Source organism: Eutrigla gurnardus (genome assembly GCF_963514095.1).
Source record: "Eutrigla gurnardus genome assembly, chromosome: 14".
Classification (NCBI taxonomy): domain Eukaryota; kingdom Metazoa; phylum Chordata; class Actinopteri; order Perciformes; family Triglidae; genus Eutrigla; species Eutrigla gurnardus.
In genome coordinates, this window is record NC_139937.1 from 17,684,385 (window position 1) to 17,702,684 (window position 18,300).

Below are 18,300 nucleotides of genomic sequence, written 5' to 3' on the forward strand. Positions count from 1 at the left end.
AAGAATCATGGACTTTTGAGGCTGATTCTGATATTGGGGAGTTTAAAAGTATCAAATACAGTCATTTCTTTAATCAATAATAGCAGATCCCTCACATTAGTTGTTTTTTTTAGTACTTCTGAAACTAGTATTGCTTATTAAGCACCAGGGTGACTTACATACATACAAAACAGGACTTTTTACAGCACAAGAATGAACTAGTGCTCTCTGGTGGACAAACTATGTAATGACACTGTTTCTCAAATACCTCGAGCAGTCCGACTGTACTTATCGGTGGATGTACACCCACATATTGATATGACCAATTTACCGGTCTAACTCTGTAAGGAACATAATATCTGAGGGAAGTTCACATTGTTCTCAGCTTTCATATGACATGTTGGAGATGATTCATCCGTTCTGTCTCGTCAGGTCTTGTCTGGTGTTTTTCAGAGTATTGTTCATAACAGTATCATGTTCAAATAATACCAACTGCAATGTGATGTAAGGCCACACCTCTCCAGCGTCTGAGTGGGGCTACATGAACTGAATGTGTCCGGTAATATGATGGAAAAAGAAATATTATTGTTACTAAAGAAATATAATACAATCACGTAATGATTCTGTGTGTAATTTCTAGTATCGGTCTCTTTGCACGTCATCAAGCAAGCTTATAAATTGTACATAATATATAGAGCTACATACATACAGTGTTAGGGGTGTGAATCTTCACAGCGATTAACGATTAGGAAGTTGGAGATTCGATTCAAGGACGATGTTTTTTTCGATTCAGTAACTTTTAACCAAAATTCTATATCCATGAAATAAACATGCAATAATGCGAGTGAGGCTATCTGTATTCTTCTGAAGGGTGAAAAAAATAGACAACAGAATTACTTATTAAACATATTTATTCTATAAAAATGTAGTCCTGCATAATATTTTAAGCTGAACACAAAAATGTATTTAAACATTGCTCCGTTATCTTGAACATTTTTCAATAGGCTACATGCTGGCAGGGGAGAGAATGTCTTAAAAGTCTTAAAACAATCATAATTAAGATTTTACACATTTATATCGATTATTGGTGAAGCCAAAGCGATTCATTCTATTTATTTATTTCAGCAGATCGATTTAGTTGAATCTATAGGACTGATAATCGATTCTTCATGATGAATCGTTACACTACTATACACTGTGAATTACATATGTTGCAAAAAAAAAAAAGGGACTGATTTAACAAATGGTTAAATATTGTTTAAAGGGTTAATTCTTGAGTTTTGTTCCCATGGATTTTACTTCCTCATTGTCTGGAGTCTCACAGACGCCACTGTTGCATTCGTAACAGATAATTAATGACACATTCAAAGCTGATTAAATACAGGAACGACTGTTAAGCACTGTTACTACACCACCATGTGAGCTGTGTGTGAACAAATATTATTTTTCTCCGTAAAAAAAAAAAAAGTAATTCACAGACAAAGTAAATTAAGTTTGGGGTCAGTTACCCCGCAGACGCCTCAATCCCTCTCTTATTAATAAACTCTTCTAAAACTCCAATAACCATAATCTGAAGAGATTTATTTGGGATTTAGGAGGGTAGTTACTTTGTTGATCATGGGCTGGCCAGGATTTGTACGATAAGCTACAATATATTTGGATTACATCTTATTTGCGTTTCATACAATTTTTAGTGTGTTCAATTTAATTTAATTATGTGCATCTGTCCCCGTGACCCTAAATACAGGATAAGCGGTAGAAAATGGATGGATGGATGTGCATCTGTTCATTTTTATTTTATTGTTGTACGAAAGTTGCTTTGTGTATATTTGCAACTATATTATGTATTTATTGTTTTGTCAACCTGAAAACTAAACCTCACCTAATGTATTGTTATCATTGGTATCTTTGCATTTCCTTTCGAGTATCTTAGGCTTTATGATTTTTTATGAATCACTTTGAAACGTCTTTGATGTTGCTTTTGTCCTATGTGTTGTATTCTGTGTTTACAGTTAAAGGGGATCCAAAGTGGATCGTTTGTTAAACGGAAAAAAAGAAATAGGTGTATTCTAACTATGGGGCCTTTTGTGTGTCTCACCAGTGTTTTGTATACTCATGTGTACACCTGGACTCTAATATGTACTAATGTCAAAAAGACGTATTGCAACACAAGAGTACAAAACCCTTTTTTCAAACTTTTTTTGTACTTGAAGGTCAGCTCATTTTTTTACAATTATCTTCCCATTCATAGCGTTGGGCCCACAATGTGCACACACACCACGCCCTAGAAGGTAAAACCTGGTTTTATAAGTCGCTGAAATACAAATATGCACTATATCCTACTTTGTTCTTCAATTACTGCGCGCTGATAAAGACCTCGTCATGTTCGGTGCACCCTTTTGAAAAGGTGATACGCCCCAAAACTAAACACTGGGGTTTTGTCTTTTACAAGGTGACTGCACCTGCCCCAGTGGTCATTGTTTGCCCTGCCATATCAGCACAGAAACTGGGCTCTGATGGGAGAGTGATGTCAGACTGGGTATAAGAGTTGTGGCCGTGCCTTTGGCCTCCTGTTTGTGGATTTAGCCCGTCGACACCGAGAGACCACTTTCCAGGAGCCGCACACAAACAAGCGGACGTGAGACCAGGTGAGAGGCCCTGCTATGGACGTTTTTACATCCCAATTAATGGCACTGATATGATTCTGTTGATCCATTGCCTCCCTGGGACTATTTATTAAATATGTTTAATTGGCTCCAGTTGGAATGAAAACCTGCAGACGCTTTGACGACACAGGACTGGAGAGGGAGTGGGTTTCTGAATGAGTGAAGTGGCATTTTAAATGTTTTTTCAAGATTGTAATATTCCTTCGCATACAGCGATGGCGTTCCAGTCTAATGTGATCAGCTCCCAGCCTCAGGTCTCCGTCACACAGTACACGGTGTCGTCCGGATCCTCAGACTGGAGTTCTAATGTCTGTGACTGCTGTGAAGACTGCGGCATCTGTAAGTGTCTTTGTGCGTTTGTGGACGCGAGCAGAAAATGAAGCGTTGACGGGAATCCCAGTGTGACAATGCGTCGTCTCTCACCTCCCGCAGGTCTTTGTGCAACCTTCATCCCCTGCATCCTGGGCTGCAAGGTGGCTCAGGACAACGGGGACAGCTGCTGCCTTCCCTTCCTCCCAGGTGCCATGATTGCTCTCAGGACAAGCATGCGCAGCAGATACCACATTGAAGTAAGTCATAAAGTTGTTTTGTTTTTTTTGGCTTCACTCTAAATCTAAAACTCAATCTAAATCTATTTTTTTTAGTGTGAGATAATTGAAGGTTTGCTTCTCCCCAGGGTTCGGTGTGCGACGACTGGGTCGTCATGGCCTGCCTGCCTCTGTGTGGACTGTGTCAAATGGCTCGGGAGCAGAAGAGGAGAGGATGAAAAAGGATCGGATGCAAAATTACAAAGAAAGAGAAATTGACATTCCTCGGTTTTGGACACGGTTTTCTGTTTTTCCAATTTAAAATGAAATCTATCGACGTGACCGTAATTAGATAAGAGTATTGCCAAAGGATGAAGAATAGAGTTTACAATGTAAAAATAATTTTCATTTTGTTTCACTTTATTATAAAATCAGATACATGGGCTTGGAAGATGCTAAATAATTCAGATGGAAGACAAGAAAACAGAAAAACGTCACTAGTTCATCACTTACGTCTTACAAAACATGATGCAATTGTCTTGACGCAACAAACCAGTGAAGAAGAAGGAAATTGGGTTGATTGACCTTCCCTATAACATTTAATCGGCAAGTTTATAGTTGTGAATTTTCACATTATTTATTGTGGGATGAAATTATCCCTGAATACTGTGTTTCAATGTAGATCATGTGTGTCTAATTTTCTATAAAATGAGTACTTTATGTATGTTTAATTAACTAATGTATGTTCATTCAAGCAACAGTATTGCAATAAAAAAATAAAAACTCCCGGGATTATGGTGTTGTGAATGAATATGGAAGGAAAAGAACGGGTTGCATCCTCGTTCCTCTTTCGGATTGAGTGTGCGTCTGTCCTCGGTGCAGGACGAGACACGGTCCGAACGGACGAGGCAGGCTGAGCTCAACAACGTTCTTTCAAGAGGTGAGGCTGTTATGGCAACATAATGTTATCAATTTTCACTTGTTATATACTTGGCAACTGATGAACGGAGATTTCCTGATCAGAGAAGATTAGAACGATTATGTGAAAGATTAGAAGAGGGTGATATTGTTGTTTGCAGGTGAGGTTTCTGGGACAACGGCCAACGGTTTTAGATAAAAAATACCTTCTTTAAAGTGTGTGTAAGTGTGTGTGTGTGTGTGTGTGTGTGTGTGTGTGTAAAATGTAGGGACACATCATGGGAGGATGTTTATGACACCAAATGTACAAGTATTATTTGCCAATGCTGCGGTTACTCACAGAAGGAATATCACAAAATGTCGTAATCCGTCTACAGCCCGTTCCTGTAGCAGTGATGTGCAGGTCCCATTATTTTCAGTTTAGCCAACAACGTCCCGTATCAGATGAGGAATATAACAAAAGCTAAATAATTATCAGGAGCTGGAGAAGGAACACTCGGAGTGAAAAAGGGATATGAAAACATGGAAGAGGAACCAAGTTATGTATTTGGCATCAACATTAGCTGAGGTGTGGATTATTGTGATACCAGACTATTATAGGAACCTGGTGGCACTGGAGTTTTGGTTCTGGTAACAGGCAGGCACATGCAAGCACGGGTATAATGTAAATCTAAGTGTTACACAAGAAAATAATTTTAAAAAAGGTTCTCATAAAAATGTTTTATGATGGCGTCGGCATCTGGGACGTGGCGTTCTGTTTTATGCTATGTCCCAACCTCACTTAATCATAAAAGCTGCACCACACACACACACACACACACACACACACACACACACACACACACACACACACACACACACACACACACACACACACCTTTGTATTTATATAATGCGATCATGAATAGGTTTCGAGGTTTCCTCGTATCACGCTCGCAGAAAAATCACAACGCAAACAACTGGTCAAGTGTTGCCAACAAAACTATTTGTTGAAGGAAAAAAGATCTTGGTTTGTGTTTAAATAATAACGTAACAACGTAACGTCTCCCGGGTGGGATTCTTGTGTTATTTGACCCGTCCACCGCATGTCCCACTCGCCCGTCGTGGACCTTTTACGCCCTTTACGCTCATTATTACACCATGTGACATTCAATAATGGCTGATCCATGTACTACATCACTTATGTGGTGTGTACAGTACCTCAAGGAGACTCAGAAAGGGATCTCTGCGATGCGAAGTGCTTTGGCAATCTGGACAGAAAGCACAGAGTGTGCTGAAGGCCTCTGGTATGCTGGTGTGGCAAGGCTGTTTTCACTTCGTGTATCACAGTAGAGGCTGCGCTGCGTAGCTTGTCAAGCTTGAAAAACCTGCTGTAAAAGTCTCCTCCACGTGAACAGATCGGCAGCGACTGTTTGTCGTGCCCGTCTCGGAGCTGGTGGCTTCTCGTATGGGCTCCTTAGTGTTGGAAGGTCTGTGTTGAGGTCGGGGCACTTTCCAACCAATTCATCAACCTGCTCTTTCATCACCGAGCTGAAATAGGACGTCACAGGCAGTGAGGTAGGGATGATGATCAACCCTTGAATACGATGTCATCCATCTGCTTAAGCTCATCTCCATGGTTCCAGTATCGGTCTTTTCTGAAAGGCATGAGCTGTGTCTCCTCTGCACTTTTTTACGATTTACGGGTAACTTTTCAGACTATTTCACTGTTATACTTTTTCAATGTCCAGTTCTGCGAGAGGGGCTGCACGGTGGTGTAGTGGGTAGCACTCTCGCCTCACAGCAAGAGGGTCCTGGGTTCGATTCCCGGGTCGGCCCGGGTTCCTTCTGTGTGGAGTTTGCATGTTCTCCCCGTGTAAGCGTGGGTTCTCTCCGGGTTCTCCGGCTTCCTCCCACAGTCCAAAGACATGCAGGATGGGGATAGGTTCATTGATGACTCTAAACTGCCCGTAGGTGTGAATGTGAGAGTGAATGGTTGTCTGTCTCTACATGTTGATAGACTGGCGTCCTGTCCAGGGTGTACCCTGCCTTCGCCCAATGATATCTGGGATCGGCTCCAGCCCCCCCGCGACCCTAAATACAGGATAAGCGGTAGAAAATGGATGGCTGGATGGATGGAGTTCTGCGAGAGTTGTGGTGCGCTCCTGTGATCTTGACTAATACGGTCATAAAACTCGGCCCGAATTCAGTCTTTTCCTCGTCTCGACGTTCTGTTAAAATCAAACATGTCTGAATATTATGGTGGTTTTAGTCTGGGCTTATGCAGATAGTGAGGTTCAATGACGTAATCGTCAAAAACCAACTCTTGGTTAGTTTCTTTTCCTGGACAAAGAGAACTGAGACTCGTTCATGTTCGTGGGAAATAACCTCAACAGGAATCAAGTCTGTCTTGGAAATAGTGACTCTATACAAGATCCTCAATCTTTGCAGAATCTTATAGTTTGTGACTGAAAACTCTGTGACTAACGAAACAAAGTCCACCAAAAATCTGTTTCTGAATAAAATTCATGCGATAAATTGCCAATCTAGTTGCTGAATCTTCAATATGCTCTCTGAACGATAGGACATGGCACGACACGAGGGATGTAGTTCACCGAGCGGTTTCTGGCATAACTTCATGATACTGCAGGAAACCGACAACAAAATGCGACTTTCTTGACTTGCAAAAGTACCTTTTAATAAATTGTATTACATCTTCATTCATGATACGGTCTCTCTCCCGATCGACTCCCGAAACATATTTCTTCTGAAATAAGGTCCCATGGACATCGGGAGGGGCGGGACTTCAACCTTTCTATTACTCCTCACTACCTGCTATTGCTCAAAGTACTCATTTATTATTTTACAGAATTACAGGTTGGCTTGACACACACTGAGCCGACAATCTCCATCTGCAATCCAAGCGCAATCAAGCAATCCAATGGGGATATGTGTTACCATAGTCATAGTTCTAACATTGTTGGTGATACGCTGCTAAGGATTGTGGGAGCAGCTCTGTATAAAGATTGTTTGCCCGTACAACATGACAATGATATAAATGCTGTTCTCGTCCTCAGATTCCTGGTTGATGAACAAGAGGACCTTCTTCACAGACATTGGCAACACACTATTCAAACAAATCAACAAAGAGACCGATGGGAGGGATTTAAAGGACGTTTTCTTCTGGACTGAAACAAAATGGCGAGTCTAAATGATCGGCTGCTGTGGTTTATGATCGTCATTGGTGCCGTTCAAGTCATCAGCGGTTACGGCTACAACAACTGCATCGAGGACCCATACTCAAACAGACTAAGCTTCAGCTGCATCCGGCGGAAGGAAAGGCACCTCCCTGCTATCATCAAAGGCCTGCCGCAATCTGCTATCAATCTCACCATCTCCATTAGTCCTCTGAAATACATTTCCCAAAACGACTTTGATCCTCTACCAAACCTTCAGCATCTCAAGATGGATCATAACCACTTGAAGGTCATCGATGGTTCTGCTTTCCAAAACTTGCATCGACTCAAGTCTCTGAATCTGTCCTTCAACTACATATCAGAGCTCCACCCTTTGGTGTTTAAGGACCTGCGCAACCTCACGTTCCTCTCGCTGACAAACAACACATTAAAGCAGCTCCCCGGGGGCATTTTCTCCGATCTCCTCAATCTCGACACTTTAATCATGAGACAAAACTTTCTGGCAAATTTTTCAGCAATCGCAGAGTCCGTGTCGCATCTAATGAATCTGACGACACTAGATCTTTGCTTCAACAAATTGACATCTCTCAGCCACACAAACGTCTCACTACCAAAATCCCTCACTACGTTATACTTGTGTAGAAATAATCTGCTGACGCTAGGATGTCAGCGTTCGTATCTCGGGTTCATTCAGCTGTTAGATTTGTCGTACAATCCTAAACTCCCTACGGCGGCTTTTCAAGGAGTCGATTTGAGGCGAATAAAATATCTGCGTTTGCGTTCGACAAGTGTCGACGTGATGGAGTTTTTAAACATGAGCAACGTCAACGCGGGTCACGTCGATTTCTCTGACACGGGTCTAAACAACCACGACCGGCTTGTGGAGCTATGCAGATTGTTAAAGCGAAAGGTGAAATGGGTTGGAAAATTACGTCTGGAAAGTAATGGGATACACGATCTAGCAAACCATACACTGTGCGATTGTCCTCAACTCATAGGGGCTTTGGATCTATCCCGCAACAACCTGAAAAGCACAAGTTGTCTCCGGTTTCTCAATAGACAGACTCACATTAAGAGTTTAAATGTAGAGCACAACCATCTCACCCTCCTCCAATCCTGTAAAACACAAGATATGGTTTATTTAAAACATCTGGAAGAGCTGAGCTACCGCTACAACCGCATCCTCTCGGTCAACGATTACGCTTTCTATCACACACCAAACATCAAGACGCTGAACCTCAACATAAACACAATTGCTTTTCTCGCTCGTCACGCTCTCGAAGGGCTAAAAAGGCTAGAGACGCTCCGTTTGGACAATAACCTCTTGACCGATTTGTACAACGTCACCTTTCAACACAACTTCAAACTGAAAATCCTTAACCTACGGAACAATCGCATTTCCGTCATTTTTAACGGAACCTTCCGGAACCTCGTGAATCTGACTACACTGGACCTGGGAGGGAATAAGATCACTCATTTTCAGGCGTCTGGCCTTGATGGGCTGAAAAGTCTGTCCAAATTCTATCTAGACGGAAACAACCTCAAACAGATCGACACTTCCCTCTATCGTGTGTTTCAAGACACGCTAACGGTGCTGGATTTACAGAGTAATCAGATTCACTTCCTCAATCAAGAGATCATTTCGCCATTTATGAACCTCAGCAAGCTCAGTGATTTGAAACTGGACGGCCAGCGACCGCATGGCCTCACTGTTTTACCCCACACCTTTTTCCGTGGCCTCCACTCACTGAAATCTCTGTATCTCACAGATAACAACATCTATTATCTTGCTCCTGATGCTTTCGATGATCTGGTAGGCCTACGTTTCCTCTCATTGGATAATTGCTGCGTTGGGGTGGCGCAACTACAACCAGGGGTCTTTAAAAATCTGCGAAATTTAACCAAATTGATCGTAGAAAATATGGGAATTCAGAACTTTTCAAAGGAGGTTTTTGGGAATCTCACACAGCTACGCACACTGCAGCTCAATCGCAACGTGATGCGGAGCATTCGCGTCGATGCACTGGAAAGTTTACGTAAACTCCACTACCTTGACATACGTAACATTCCTTTAAGTTGCACCTGCAAGAATAGCTTGCTGCAGAACTGGACAGTGAACAACCCACATGTCCAGGTGGTCTATCTCTACAATCTGCCGTGCCCGCAAGATGCAAAACTAAAATTCCACAACTTTGACACCAACGTTTGTTACATAGATCTAGGACAGTACCTATTCTTCAGCACGGCGGCTGTGATCTTTCTGTTCACAGTCACTCCTTTACTTTATGTTAAACTCTACTGGAAAATGAAGTATGGCTACTATGTGTTTCGGTCCTGGTTTAGTGAGCAGTGGCGCAGAATAAGAGAAGAGGAGGAAAATTGCAAATACGATGCATTTATTTCCTACAACTCCTCCGATGAACAATGGGTGATGGACCAGTTAATGCCCAACCTGGAGGGAAATGGATCGTCTTTTAAACTTTGCCTACATCACAGGGACTTTGAGCTAGGCCGCGATATTGTGGACAACATCGTCTCTGCCGTGTACAGCAGCCGTAAAACTATCTGCGTGGTGAGCAGGAATTTCCTGAGGAGCGAGTGGTGCTCCCTGGAAATCCAACTGGCCAGCTACAGACTCTTCGACGAGCACCGGGACGTTCTCTTGCTCGTGTTTCTGGAGCCGATCTCTGCGAGGCAGGTGTCGTCCTATCACCGCATGAGGAAAGTAATGTTAAAAAAGACCTATCTGCAGTGGCCAGGCTCAGACTGCATTAACCCCTCACAGGCCCAAGAGCTGTTCTGGAGTCAGCTACGCAGGGCGATGAGAAGTGGGAGCAGACTTGAAACCGAAGAAAATCACAGTAAAGTTTGTGAAGAAGAATGTGAAAATGTTGAGACTTGCACATCAGATGAGAACTATTACTTGCTACCTTGAAAAGATTTGACAATTTATCATTGTCAAGACAAACTTTTTGGTATTTTTCACATTTTCTGCTGCTGGGAGAGGAGATGTGAAAATATGATGTAAATGTGTAGTGTGATGCATTGTAAGACTACTAGCGATTTATACTACAAGTTACGTATTCAGCACCACTGGTTATTGCATGTCTTTTTTTTAATTTTTACTACACAGTACAAACAAGCCCCCATACGCAACAAAATATCACATAGCTTTCACAATAACACATTCTTGGTTAAAATTCTGTGTTAAAGATGATGTGTTCTGCATATTAAAAAATGTTTCAAGGATACAAACAAATCATTATGCATTTCTTTATCTCAGCAAGTGGGACAAAATAAAATCGATGTCAGCTATTGCTATTACATTTAATACTGTGTTTTAAATAAAATATGAGCACAGAAAATATTTTCACCGACTCTGAACAACAAATCTTGATGGAATTAATTATGAGGTCATTGGGTTTCTTGTCTCTGTGCAGCACACATTAGTACAGTCTCATAGGCGGGAAGGACCAGGTCTCCGGGCTCAGGAAAGAAGAGGGGGGAGCTGCTGGGTCTCTGTCGAGCATGTGAGATGGTGGGTAGTGTATCATGTCAGTGTGGTGGGACACGAGGGGAGGGCAAGTTGAAGGATGACTGAATTGGCTCAAAGGCTGACGATGGTGATTTTGGCCAAAGAAGGAGGGAGCATCAAAGTATCTGTCAGTTTCAAATGGGCTTTTCTCCTGAGGAAAGTGCATTGGCTCTGCTGAACGTCTCTCTGGCAGCTGGGTTTGATAAGGAAATAAAGGCTGGCTGTTGCTGCCACTGTATCGAGGCCCACTGCTCCTCTCTGGAAGTGCTCTGCTGGTGTTCATGAAGCTGTTTCCAAAGGGATCAAACGTAGCAGTGTTGTTGCCTTTTGGCCTGTTGAAACCATCTTCCCAGTGAGGAGATAGTGAGGCCTTTTCTCCCCAGCATGAGGTGGGAGAGAACCAACGGTCACTGGTCGTTCCTCCAGGGGGCTCAAAGTCCAAGCAGAACTGAGGAGCGGGATTAGGCCTGAGGATATCGTCCAAAAAGTTGACCGAAGTCTCCACGGGGCTCGTCGACCATTCAGAAGTCTTCACATGAAAACCAGAAAACATTTTATTCCATAGTAATGGAATTAGGAGTCGACCGATTATCAGCCCAGACGGTTATCGGCGCCAATATTCAGCATTATGGTTATCAGTATGGGTCCTTTTTTAAACTGATAAAATGATTTCATTAAATGTAAAACTTCAGGGAACTATGATATTTATTTATTTGTTTGTTTAACTTTTTCTGTTAAGATCACGTTGAAAGTTTCTGTGAATTAAACATGCTTGAAGGAATTTCAACCAAGTTTTGTTTTTTTACGAGTTTGTTAATCTAAATTTTGACACTTTTTTTTTCAAATATCTGTTATCGGTCTCCTAGATAAGTAATAATCTGTATCGGCTCTGTAAAAGCCATATCGGTCAACCCCTAAATGACATCTTAAATCATCTGAGAATTACAAAAGGAAGAATAACAGCTGTAAATTTAAGATCTTACCTGTTCCAGATTGTGGTGCGGCTGTGGCCTGGACTTCCAGTTAAAATCTCTTCTTCCTGTCATTTCGAAAAATGTGTGTTAACAGTGCTTGCTAGTGCTTTTTTTAAAACACTAAAAGTACAATGGATTTTGATTTGAATGGTGTACTCATTCAACTCCAGACAAAGGCCACTTTAAAGGATAGGTTCAGAATTCACAATAATAAAGTCCGTCTTAAAACAATAGCATCAAACAAGCATCCTGAGTTTGACGGGTCTCTTCAAAACGACAGTATTTTATGTAAAGTGCAAAATTCCCTCCTTTGTTACTAGACTAAAAAGACAGTAAATGCATATATATTCTATTTTTAAAGTCAGAATTACAGAGTTTTCTAGTATTTCAGTGCCTACCTGGAGTTAAGAGGTCATCTATCCTCGTTGGCTGCTGATCCTTGGGCTTCTCTGCAGGATCAGCACCACTGTTGTGGCATCTCTGCACCTGAAGGAGGTTCTCCTGAAGCCGGGGTCCGTGCCTCTCCCATAGCGCTTTCAACAGCACCTCCCTGCTCTCTGCCACCAGGTTTCTCCTCTTTAGAAGTGGGAACTGCAAACAGCCACACAAGCCTGCTGCCACTGCTCTGACAGACTTGGACACGGAGTCGGGATCTTGTACGTCCAGGCTATCGGCATTGTGTGAGCTGGAGATTCTCAGTGGGCTCGGGCTGAGACTACGAGCTTGCGTTTGGTGGACGGGAGACTCCCGGTTCTCTGGGGTGTGCTCCAGAGTAGAAACCACATTTCTTTTTACCTTCCGGTTTAACGTCTTCACTTTTTCTCCCACAGCGGGAGTGGGAGTCAGCGGTGACTCTGGCATGGCAGGGTCGGCCTTCTTGCTCTTCGTCGTCACTCCATCTAAGGAGCTGTGTTTGGATGAGGAGATGCTTTTAAAACTTCCAGATGAAAGATCAAGCTGCTGCTTGGTTCTCTGCCCCGGTGTAATATCTGATCCCTGACTGATTTTTTTCTCTTTCTTCCGGCTATCACCACGGGCTGCTTTTTTTTCAGATGGCAGAACCTCGTCAGTAACAGCACCCAGTAAATCCGTAGTGGAGAGTGGAGAGGGAATGTGAGATGTTGAAGACGGATGTGTGTTAGCGTTCCTCTTTTCTTGCTTTCGTTGTCCACTTGTCTCCAGTTTCCTCTGCTCACTTAACAAGCGTTCAATGTCAATAGACTTCACTTCATGGTTGAACAGGCCATGGTGTCCTATCAGCCGACTGTCCGTGATGATACTGGGCTCTTGTGCAGCAGGAACCACGTGTGGAAACGGTGCCTCTCTCCTCGGAGGACAATGGCCGCTACTATGGCAGCAGCTCAGGAAACACGCCATGTCTTTGCTGCTTTGGCGATGGCAGTGATGATGGTGATGTGCTTTGGACTTTGAGGCTTCTCTTCCACCACCTCTCATCTGACTCCTCTCCTTGCGGCTCCTCAGCCGTTTCATTCTGTGCTGCCCATCTGTTTCACCACAATGGGTTACACATTTGCTTTCCGCACTTAACCTCTTCACAGAGGAACAATGCTTACTGGAAACATGACATATCTTTTCTTTGTCTGATAAAGCCCTGCAACACACATGGCTCATGCTGCACCAGATCCTGTGGACAGATAACTACAGTTAGGAGGTCTTTGTAGGTCCGTTTGAAAAAGAGAATTAGAGAGCAGAGTAACCTACAGTGATATCATCAATTTGACATTGCAGATTATACGTACCAAAGGTGCATGCATTTTCCACAACAGTTCATGACAGTATGAACATTAGGAATGCATGCAAGATATATATCTCGCTATTGATATAAGATAACTTACTTTACATGGTCATTAACTGCTTTGACTGAGGATCCTCATATTGTAGGTGGTCTGATTTTTTTCTAAATTGCTAAAAAAGACACAGAAAAGGCCAAATGACGCCCTGCTGAAATCCAACATTCACAGTATTTCATTTTTCCAAGGTTTATTTTGTCCTGAATCCATTTCTCATAAAACAGATTCAGCCATTTACAAGTATTGGTGCCATACATGTGAAAGGTAACATTTCAACAGTTACATGGCAATGCCCATGTCCCCTGTATGGTTTATGTATCTCAGCAGTTTGTGCTCTGCAGTAAGGACCATAAAAAACTGAAAAAGTAATCAGACCCATTTAGCCGTAGCCAATACTGGAGATCACAACATTGCATGTGTTGGCAATAGTGCACATGTAGCCTGCCACAGATCCAAATTCTTATGCAACTCTACCTGAGCAACATCAGAGATCACTAAATTAATAAAACAAAACATGCCGTCACAATAACATAAAAAAATAAAATAGCATAAAAAAGCATGCCTGAACTTAAGCAGACCATCAGAAAACATTACATTTACCCAACTCAAAGAAAAATCAAAGAACCAACCAAACACAATGCAATATGTGCACAAAAATATATCATAGGTCAGCAGAAGCAATGATGTCACCATTTATATATTTATGGTTGTTGTGATACATATAATACAATAGTATTAATCACAACAACCACTTTCAGGAATGTGACAGTCAGTTAACGTAGCTTAACTGCTAGCTATGCTAGCTAGTTAGGTGGTCAGGTAACAGGTGATAACAGCCGTAACCACCAGGTGCACTTTAACTTGAACCACGTGTATGAAGTTGTAGTGTTTAGATGTAGCTGCTAACAAAACGCAGTAACTAACTTCACCTTTAGGCTCGTGTAATGCGAGGCAAATACTAAAGCTGTCAAGAAACATTTTTATACGAACTTCAAATTAACAGCGCTGCTTACCTGCTGTGATTTTTTTTTTTTTCCGCTTGTAAATCTGTTGTTGCTCGGCAACACGTCGTAGCGGATGTGTTTCTGTGCGCAGCACCAACTCCCACGAACACCGAGGAGCAGGGCGAGTCCATTTACCCAGACGAGGAGGTAAACCCGGCTCATCTCTTGTATTATTCTTCACTTGAACGCGGCTCCATTTCTCTCTTCTTCATACGTTTTCAAAGTAAACGTAAAGTTTTCAGCGCTAATAAAGTGTCAGATGATTTTAAAATACACGGAAACATATGTCGTCACCCATGGACGACGATGGTACCGTCAAACGTAGTGGATTTTTACTTCCTGAAACGGAATTGGGAGATGACGATTTGTTGATTTCATGGTAGCCTGTCCTCAGTAATATCTCTGAATGTAACGTAAGCCTTTGTATAAAGCTGTTCTCGCACAATATATTCTTGCATAATTTAACGTTAATACTAATCTGCGTCGCTAGTGTTCGGCTTGGTATCTGTCCCGTTAGCCTGCATCTACCTTGCGTTTCAGCAAGTAGGCTAGCTACTGTGGCTAATTCTAGCAACCTCTTCGCTGGAACCATCAGTTCTCGCCATAGCCCGTGGATTATCGGTTCGTTTCCGTTGTAAACGGCACCAGCAACCCGTACGCGACTACTTTCCCACCACAGATTGAGCCAAGTCATGAGTGCAGAAGACCCAAACCCAGCCGCCACACCCACTCCCGTTGAAGACACCCAGGGAGATGGACGATGGATGTCTCTGGTGTGTGAAATATTATTATTATCATCATCCGTTTTCTGTTACTTCCCTGGGTTTTCACTTAGCAACAGCAATACAACAGCCTTGGATTGACAAATCCCCCCCCCAAGCCTGTCTCGTTGCTAATGTGTAGTTTGTAATTAAAACAAAACTGATAATAATTAAGGAGTTGTCATTTAATTTGATGACTTGCAACTGCATAGTCATGGTGTTTTGTAGGTTTTTTTCCCCATCAGATTGGCATGGGATTATGAACCAATATTTGACCCAATGTCCATTTTTTTCATTTAAAATTTCAAAACTAATTTCTGTATATTTGTCTTTTTATTTTTATTTTTTTTTGCAGCACAACCGCTTCGTGTCCGACAGCAAAGACAAGGAACCCGATGTCCTGTTTGTTGGAGACTCTCTTGTTCAACTCATGCACCAGTTTGGGGTGAAACATAAATCACACACTATTCACTCACACAGTTTGATGGCGGGGTTTTGTTCTCACAATCACCCGTGGACACTTTCACATAATGTGAACTCAGAACACGGACGCTTTGTTGTGCTCTGCCTGCAGGTATGGCGGCAGCTGTTCTCGCCTCTCCATGCCCTCAATTTTGGGGTCGGTGGTGATGCAACACAACATGTGCTGTGGAGACTGAGCAACGGCGAGCTGGATAACATCAGCCCAAAGGTCCATATCGCTGCCAAAAGTAGAGAAAATGATCATGCTTGTTTGTCTACACAGTTGACTCATTGTGCTTATTTTTATACCTAAAAATCCAAGTTCCAGTTCTACTCACCCAAAATGACATGCGCTCACTCGAAGCATTGCTTTCTCTTTTGTCGTCGTAGGTCGTCGTGCTGTGGGTAGGCACTAACAATCACGGTCAGACAGCTGAACAGATCTGTGGAGGCATCATGACTATTGTCCAAGTCATCAAGAACAAGCTCCCACATGCCCGGACGCTTGTACTTGTAGGTTTTCCCGAGCGTTAATCTAACCACCTGCATGTCTGGTAAAACTGACAAATCGAGTTCATAGAACCATCAACCTGCACACTGATGTCGCTCCATTTAGTTCCATCCAGCTATGTCAGATTAGGTAAACAATAGACCGTCTGTTAACTGTGTGGAGTTACATTTCACGCTGTTTGAAAGCTGAGACGGAATTCAATTCGAACTTGCTATTTGTTACAAACTTCATTGGCATTTAAACATTCCTTTAAACACAAAACCATTTGAACATTGATGCATTTATTTTGAAGAATATTACTAAAGATGCTAAGAAGTGCGCTACCTTTTTGTAGAAAATAACTTTTCCACATCTGTTTTCCAGGGTGTGCTGCCCAGAGGTAAATCGCCAAACCCTCTGCGGGAGCGAAATGCCGAGGTGAACAAACGGGTCCAGGAGGCCGTGTCGTCCCTCCCCCACGCCTCTTTCCTCAACGTGGACCCCGGCTTCGTCCACTCCAACGGCAGCATCTCCCATCAGGACATGTATGATTACCTTCACCTGACCGCTCAGGGCTACCAGGTTGTGTGCGAACCCCTGCACGCCCACATCAAGTCCATGCTAGATAGGCCTGCAGAGAACTGAGCAACCAGGGCACAAATGTACACTACCACAGTGGTCCTCATCCCTGTTTCCAGAGAGCATCACACTCAGCCAATTACACCTTGAATGCTGGATAGAATCAATTAGCTGGGGCTGAGAGCTGTACAAATACAAATGGCGTATGTGCAGATGGCCAGGGTTGGTGACCACTGTTACAGATAATGTAAGGCTTTTTTTTGTGTTTATGATAGTCAGAAATTAAATGTGCTATGCTATAGAGAGACAAAGTCTTGCCTCAATTTCCAGTTATCATCTGCTCAGTCAGCTTTTGGTTCTCAAAGCTTTTCTTTTTTGTTTTTTTCCTGTAGAGGGATTATTTCTTTTTCTCTGCCACATGATAGAAATTATGAATATGGGGAACTTTCTGGCTGTCGGAGCCAGTTACACACATCAATCCGGACGTCTGCTGGTTACGAATAAAGATTTTAAAAACATGCAGCAACTTTTTTTTACTGTAATGATGCTTTAGGTCAAAACTTTAGTTGCTGCACATTATTAAAAAACGGCCCCAGATCTCATCAGTTTACCTTCAGCCCTCATGAAACTATCAAAGCCTTAGAATATGGACGGATATATGCTTTCCAGATGAAACATGACAAAAAACATTGTCTGCCTGAGGCTACTGGAACATGAACTGGTTAGAAAAAGGATGTGAGACTTTGGCTCTTTAGGTGCAAGAATATTCCTGGTAAAATGGTAATATGACACACAAGAACTGCCTTTACCAGGAAACTGCTGTTATTATCTGTGTTTCACCAAGTTACATTTATTTGGCAATGGCTTTATTTGCTCTGTTGTGATGTCTGGTGTCTTTTTGTATATGTTAATTTGAATGACCAAATTATTTCGATTGACCATTACTGTTTACTTGCCTTTTATCATGTCACACGTCTCATCGTCCCTCCCCCGTACCCTTTTGCTTCACCTATTGTAACAGCAACAGATGGCTGTGTTTCGTTGCAAACATAGATGTACTTCAGTAGGTTGTGAAGGTGTATCGATATATATATAAAGTTGCTTGTGCTTCAAGTTTAATCTTACCTGCAACATAATGGCCGATCAGACCATTTAAAAAAAAAAAAAAAAAAGGCTTTACTTCACACTAAACTCCTTCTGAGCCTCTTATATAAAGATTGTGCCACAGTACTTGAAATATGCTTCAGGATGGCTGATTGCGTAAGTGATGGAAGAATGCATTAAATATGAAAAAAAAAATGGTTTCCGTGTCCGTTGATTTATGGGATGTGTGTGCTGATACCGAGGCATTAATGCACCATCACACAGTGACGTTTTTATGCCCCAAGACTGATCACGAACCAGCAGGTTCATCGTCA

General features: G+C 42.3%; 4 protein-coding genes across 6 annotated transcripts; 3 read left to right on the top strand and 1 right to left on the bottom strand.

Annotated features, from left to right (window-relative positions):
• The first annotated feature begins 2,790 nt into the window (after positions 1–2,790).
• cnfn (cornifelin) lies at positions 2,791–3,442 on the top strand. Its single transcript, XM_084026167.1, has 3 exons — positions 2,791–2,984; positions 3,078–3,214; positions 3,322–3,442. Exons 1-3 carry the CDS (start codon positions 2,822–2,824, stop codon positions 3,409–3,411), a joined length of 390 nt encoding a protein of 129 aa, XP_083882293.1. The 5' UTR covers positions 2,791–2,821; the 3' UTR covers positions 3,412–3,442.
• Positions 3,443–3,852: 410 nt separating this feature from the next.
• On the top strand, positions 3,853–11,313 carry tlr21 (toll-like receptor 21). 2 transcript variants are annotated; one of them, XM_084026161.1, is made up of 2 exons: positions 3,853–4,112; positions 7,147–11,313. In XM_084026161.1, exon 2 carries the CDS (start codon positions 7,268–7,270, stop codon positions 10,199–10,201), a length of 2,934 nt encoding a protein of 977 aa, XP_083882287.1. In that variant the 5' UTR covers positions 3,853–4,112; positions 7,147–7,267; the 3' UTR covers positions 10,202–11,313. The 2 variants fall into 2 exon arrangements, with proteins under 2 accessions (XP_083882287.1, XP_083882288.1); XM_084026162.1 differs by lacking the exon at positions 3,853–4,112 and adding an exon at positions 5,352–5,647.
• On the bottom strand, positions 10,713–14,798 carry prr19 (proline rich 19; the record flags this gene model as incomplete). 2 transcript variants are annotated; one of them, XM_084026163.1, is made up of 4 exons in its annotated part: positions 13,632–14,798; positions 12,174–13,420; positions 11,785–11,840; positions 10,713–11,330 (listed from the first exon to the last, which is right to left on the bottom strand). In XM_084026163.1, exons 2-4 carry the CDS (start codon positions 13,405–13,407, stop codon positions 10,713–10,715), a joined length of 1,908 nt encoding a protein of 635 aa, XP_083882289.1. In that variant the 5' UTR covers positions 13,408–13,420; positions 13,632–14,798. The 2 variants fall into 2 exon arrangements, with proteins under 2 accessions (XP_083882289.1, XP_083882290.1); XM_084026164.1 differs by lacking the exon at positions 13,632–14,798 and having other exon boundaries at positions 12,174–13,498.
• Positions 14,799–15,114: 316 nt separating this feature from the next.
• pafah1b3 (platelet-activating factor acetylhydrolase, isoform Ib, gamma subunit) lies at positions 15,115–18,175 on the top strand. The gene is made up of 5 exons (XM_084026166.1): positions 15,115–15,363; positions 15,707–15,796; positions 15,926–16,042; positions 16,204–16,326; positions 16,688–18,175. Exons 1-5 carry the CDS (start codon positions 15,283–15,285, stop codon positions 16,946–16,948), a joined length of 672 nt encoding a protein of 223 aa, XP_083882292.1. The 5' UTR covers positions 15,115–15,282; the 3' UTR covers positions 16,949–18,175.
• The last annotated feature ends 125 nt before the right edge of the window (positions 18,176–18,300 follow it).

Coding starts and splice junctions, on each gene's coding strand:
- cnfn (XM_084026167.1), top strand. CDS start 2,822: ATGTTTTTTCAAGATTGTAATATTCCTTCGCATACAGCGATGGCGTTC. Junction 2,985..3,077: donor CTGTGAAGACTGCGGCATCT/GTAAGTGTCTTT, acceptor CACCTCCCGCAG/GTCTTTGTGCAACCTTCATC. Junction 3,215..3,321: donor GCAGCAGATACCACATTGAA/GTAAGTCATAAA, acceptor GCTTCTCCCCAG/GGTTCGGTGTGCGACGACTG.
- tlr21 (XM_084026161.1), top strand. CDS start 7,268: ATGGCGAGTCTAAATGATCGGCTGCTGTGGTTTATGATCGTCATTGGT.
- pafah1b3 (XM_084026166.1), top strand. CDS start 15,283: ATGAGTGCAGAAGACCCAAACCCAGCCGCCACACCCACTCCCGTTGAA. Junction 15,797..15,925: donor AACTCATGCACCAGTTTGGG/GTGAAACATAAA, acceptor CTCTGCCTGCAG/GTATGGCGGCAGCTGTTCTC. Junction 16,327..16,687: donor ATGCCCGGACGCTTGTACTT/GTAGGTTTTCCC, acceptor TCTGTTTTCCAG/GGTGTGCTGCCCAGAGGTAA.